The sequence below is a fragment of the Primulina eburnea genome, chromosome 10, assembly GCF_022965805.1.
Source record: "Primulina eburnea isolate SZY01 chromosome 10, ASM2296580v1, whole genome shotgun sequence".
Lineage (NCBI taxonomy): Eukaryota > Viridiplantae > Streptophyta > Magnoliopsida > Lamiales > Gesneriaceae > Primulina > Primulina eburnea.
The window spans coordinates 10,626,109-10,631,359 of record NC_133110.1 but is presented as its reverse complement, the minus strand read 5'-3'; the positions used below and the strand labels follow the sequence as shown (position 1 = coordinate 10,631,359).

Genomic DNA, 5,251 nt, shown 5'->3' with positions numbered 1-5,251 from the left:
CTGTAAACAAGCATAATCATTCTAATGCAATGCCACATAATCTGTAAACAAAGCATAGTAAGATTTGTATACAAGTTCTATAAACAAATCTATAAACAATCATAATCATATCTAGATATAAACAATAAAACAAGTATGTGATTTTGGTTGGGAAACTCAAATGTGAGCTCATTTGAGTCGTGATTCCCCAAACAAAACACGTACTATACCTTTCGTCGCACAATCGCTGTCACGGTTGACAATACGAATCTGAAATGGAAATGTTGATACAAAATCTATCAATCTCTTATCTAATCAACACATATCCAAGTCACTACGTAATCTCGATACAATTTGACGGCATACGACGTATATTCTTAATACCGGTCAATCCAATTCTTAACAGATATCAACATTATCTCATTCTCAATCATTCTCATTCATAATCCAACACCATATCCATCCAAAACACAATAATTCTGCCCCAATAATTTATAAACCATACTGAAATTCATAGGAAATGCATATGATATCTGTTCTTTGATCTGTTTACAAATATATCATGCTCAATACGTCAAAAACATCATAGAACTATCATATTCCAATTTCTCTAACATCTAAATCGTGAAACTTGCTAGAATTAAGCAATACTTACATCACTTTGTAGCTTTCAAAGCAAGGAACACAATTCTTAACTCGGATTATGATTTGGATGGCTAAATCGTGAAATATCTAACTTTAAAGCTTGAAAACCTTGAAAAATGTTGGGAGGAAATCTCGATTCTCTGTCTGGGAAATGAAGAAGACACGCATCAGCACAATTCTATATATATACCATGCCATGTGTCAACAGGAGAAGGAGAGTGGATTCCTCGCATGCAGCACCGCGGGTGCGGTACTGTAAGGAGCGCGGGTGCGCTATGCCCTCGACAGAATATAATTTTCCATAATGCATAGACCGCGGGTGCGGTCATGTAACCACCGCGGGTGCGGTCTTATTCTACCGCAGGTGCGGTGAAGCTACGGAATTTTTGGCCAACCTACTGTCCATGCACCGCGGGTGCGGTGTCTACAAGCACCGCGGGTGCGGTGTAGCTTCGAATTACTATGGAAAAATTCTATATTTCAAGCCAAACTTCTTCATCGCTTATTTCTTATCTTTATGCCCATTATTCATAGCATATCTATTCATTCAGAATGATCACTCGGTGTTCTGGGCATCACATCATGTGAATCAGATTTTATCGAAACAAATTTTACCCATCAAATTTTTTATTTTTAAGTTTTCAAATTTTAATCGATATACATAACAGCTGCTTTTATTAATTCCCTTCCTAAGTAAGAAAATAATTTAATTCTTGAATGAATTTCAAGTGATACTCACATGAAATTTATGGTCCGATTCCGGTAAGCGTCACTAGTACAGACGCAGGATTTTGAAATGGTCCTGATCCTGAAATCATGAAGAAGACCGTTAGAAGGGGGTCAGGAGGATGTCCTCCGACGCTCAAGTCAGTGACTGAGGATATATGAGGAGCGGTGCTGCTGAAAATAATATATTGAATCCATCATCATACGCTTAAACCTGATATTTATAGGAGAATACATGTGTTTGTTATGGACCATTCACATGCGGGCCTTAAATATGGACCAAGAATTTAGGTCGAATTTGATGAGTTCATCCCTGAGTATTCTTCAACTGGAGAATGTACATACAATTCCCACTGATGTTCTCAAATGTATAGACGAAGACAAATGTGGAAATCCATCTCGTAAAGTGGTGTAAGATTCGTCGGTCAGTTCTTTGGATTTGAATTCAAACTCGATTTTATTTGTTAAAATTTGTAGTATATTGAATTTTTCTATAATAGAAATTTATCCTATATTTGAAATTGAAACAAGTTTTAATGTATTTCTGGGACAAAATTTTTAATGGTAACTATAGTTTGGGTTCATTTCTAATTTAGTCCCTCTATTAATTCATGTGCCCTTTTATTTCTTAAAGTGTTTAAAGTTGGACCGAAATGGTCTTGGAAGTTAACTCGACCGTCGACAGTTAACGGTTCGAACACGTAGATGTCACATATTTTATTCTGCCCTAAATTAAAAGCCTTGGAATTCTTATTTTCTTTTTATCATTGAATTTGTCCTAATTTCTCTACACGATGTTCTTGAAATTTTAATCTGATGATAGAATAAAATACATAAGATTCACGCGTTTGAACAATTTATTATTGGCAGTCGAGTTAATGTTAATGACTATTTGGGTTACTGTTAAAAACTTTAAAGACTAAATCGTCACATGAATAAATTGAGATACTGAATCGAGAATGAATCCAAACTTTAGGCACCATTTAATATGTATTATTCCTGTATTTTTAGTTTATTTGTATGTTTGTTTTTATTTAAATTTTAAAAAAAGGAAAGCATAGAAAAGAAAAAAGAAAAAAGAAAAGGAAAGGAAAGGAAAGGAGGAGTTGGAAAGAAGAGTACATGAGAAGCTTATTGGTTCTTTGATTTTGATGCGAGAGGAAGAGACAAGATTGAGGAAAGAGAGAATGCTACTGTACACGTTTCACACACAGAGAGAAGCACAAACTGCGTGAAAATTGAGGGGATGGGTTTCACCGTTTGCCTTTGGGTTTTAACTGCATTGGGGTTCTTCCCTTTTCTTTCCTCTATCAAACCCCATTTCTCTCAATTTCTTTGAGGTAAAAAGATGGGATTTTCGCATTTGTTTTGCTGTATCATATCTAAAAACACACTCCTACATGTGGATTTTTACGTTGGACTTTCTTGATTAATCTATTGTTTCATATGACAAAATGGATTTTTATTTTTTAATAAAGTTTTTGTTTTTATGGGCTTATTTAATGTGTGAGATTAGCAATTGTTTCTTGGGTTATGCAGAGAATGAATCATGATACTTTGACTTTTGTTTGTGAGGTATAAGCTGAAAAATGATAACGTATAGTTGGATATATATCAGCAGTTTTGAGAGAGGCTTTGTTATTATTTTAAACTTCTGAGTTCTGTCTGTTTAAATCAGCTTCTGAGATATCAGCGACTGATTAGAGTTTATCTTAGATTTCTTGACCATTGGGAATTTCTTTTCTTTTTTATTCACTTATCAATGCATGAATTTCTGATTTTTTATTTATTTATTTTTTTGGATTCAGGTCATAGGGATTTGGTTTCCTGAGACTTCTAAGAATGCTGAGGAAGGGGACAAGATCCTACCATAAAGATGAAAAAAAGGGCCATTTGTTGTCTGATGCTGATGTTTTGGGTTTGAAGCATAAAAATAACTCTTATTTCGACGTCCCCGGTTTATTTTCGGAGTTTAAATCCAAGAATTCTGATTCTGATTTAGTTAGAAGCCCTACTTCCCCATTAGATTTTAGGGTCTTTTCGGCTTTTGGAAATCCCTTTCGGTGTTCAAATTCACGTAATGAAAGGCAGAGAAATAGCTGGGATTGCAGCAAAGTAGGTCTAAGCATAATAGATTCACTTGATGATGAACCAAAACAATCAGGGAAGGTTATCCAGTCCTCTGATAGTAAAAGTATACTCTTTGGGAGGCAAATTACTGGGAAAAGTCCGAATTTTTGTAGCCATTTTGATTCACTAGAAACAATTAAGTCAGTGCCAAAGAATGTTGATGTTTTTTCAAATTCTGGGTCTATACAAGCCAGTGAGCAAAGTCTTACTTCTGGTGTTCTTTCTGAAATTGGTGAAATCCCAATTGGACCTTTTCTATGTTTTCGATCTTTTTCTTTGGATTCTGGAAGGCTTGGGTCCCTGTTATCTGATTCTGGCGGTGGTAAATCCAACATTGGATGTAGTAATTTGGCTGCCGAGAATGCAACAATTTCAATGTCTTCTGAGTGTAAATTTCTTGAAGGAAGTCATGAGTTAGGTGATTGTTCTGGGGGCAAGTCGAGTCCGATTCCTTCATTTTGTTCTGGAACTAATTTTATCAGTTCTATCTCCGGTAGTGAAATCGAGCTCTCTGAGGATTACACTTGTGTTAGAACACATGGTTCTAATCCAAAAGTTACTCACATATACAGTGATTTTATTTTGGAGTGTCATGATGAAAACTTAGCTAACTTTTTGAAGAAAAGTGATGATGGGAAAGATGACTTGACATTTTGTGAGGGAGCTGGAAACTCGAACCTTCTTGCTTCTTATCACGCTGTAGATTTTTTGAAATTCTGTTACTCTTGCAAGAAGAACTTGGATGGTGAAGATATTTTCATGTATAGGTTCGTCTCAGTAAACATCACCTCCTTTCTGTCAAGTAAATCCATTTGGCTACATTGTGAGATTCTAACAAATTCTTGGTTTTCAATGTTCTGCAGAGGTGAGAAGTCGTTTTGTAGTTGGATTTGTCGGTCCCAGGAAATTTTGATTGAGGAGCAGATGGAGATACCTGACAACAACTATCCAGAGAATCCGAGAACTCAAACGACTGCGTCTCGTTTATATTAGTCGGACTATCTTAAAAGCTACATATACACATGATTGATGAAATCGCCTCATGCGCTGATCTTGGATTTACTAAGAGCTGTTTATGTAAGTTTTTCTTGCGGCCTTGGATAATCTCTCTGTGGGCTTGTTTTTAGTGCCGATTGTGTTTTGTCATTCATGGTTGTAGCGGATATTTTTGTGTTTAACCAGTTTTGATTTTGATAATACGAAAATTAATAGAAGAAGCCGTCCAGCATACGGCCTGTCTTATGTCTCCTTGAAGCCACAGACCAAATTTTGGGATAATGTAAACATGTTTCGTGAATATGAATGAATCTCGTGAGCAAAATATATTTATTTGAGTGTCAAAGAAATAGTTCGTTCATTTGTGTGTGTTCAGATATCGTCAATCTTGAGATTCCTGTTCGCAAAGGTGCGTGTTGGATCTTCGTGTATTGGCTTGTGTGCGTTGAAATTTTGAGACGTGGGAAATGATTTTGTGGGTGAATAGTATTGCTCTTCAGCAACTGTACTCACGTCAAACTACATACACATGTACATCTTACTAGGTGTGATGCAAGACACGGTTAGTGGACATCGTATCAAAATTGATATATATATATATATATATATATATATATATATATATAATAATAATAATAATAATTTAAATTAAGTGACAATCATTTATGTGATTATTATTATTAATAATATTAATAACAGCACTTTCAGTATTTAACCATCATCAAATTAGCCTTATTTTATTTTATAAATTCATTCAATTAATCTATTCTCAGTG

At 35.1% G+C, this 5,251-nt stretch overlaps 1 protein-coding gene across 2 annotated transcripts; it reads left to right on the top strand.

The window, feature by feature from the left end:
• Positions 1–2,438: 2,438 nt before the first annotated feature.
• On the top strand, positions 2,439–4,809 carry LOC140803090 (FCS-Like Zinc finger 10-like). Of its 2 annotated transcripts, none has more exons than XM_073158792.1 (3): positions 2,439–2,690; positions 3,166–4,247; positions 4,344–4,809. In XM_073158792.1, the coding sequence occupies exons 2-3, from the start codon at positions 3,193–3,195 to the stop codon at positions 4,471–4,473; spliced, it is 1,185 nt and encodes a 394-aa protein (XP_073014893.1). In that variant the 5' UTR covers positions 2,439–2,690; positions 3,166–3,192; the 3' UTR covers positions 4,474–4,809. The 2 variants fall into 2 exon arrangements, with proteins under 2 accessions (XP_073014893.1, XP_073014892.1); XM_073158791.1 differs by having other exon boundaries at positions 3,159–4,247.
• The last annotated feature ends 442 nt before the right edge of the window (positions 4,810–5,251 follow it).

What these genes read in the sequence shown, in the direction of transcription:
- LOC140803090 (XM_073158792.1), top strand. Translation starts at nt 3,193, where the DNA reads ATGCTGAGGAAGGGGACAAGATCCTACCATAAAGATGAAAAAAAGGGC. An exon ending in GAAGATATTTTCATGTATAG is followed by an intron (nt 4,248 to 4,343) that starts GTTCGTCTCAGT and finishes AATGTTCTGCAG; the next exon opens with AGGTGAGAAGTCGTTTTGTA.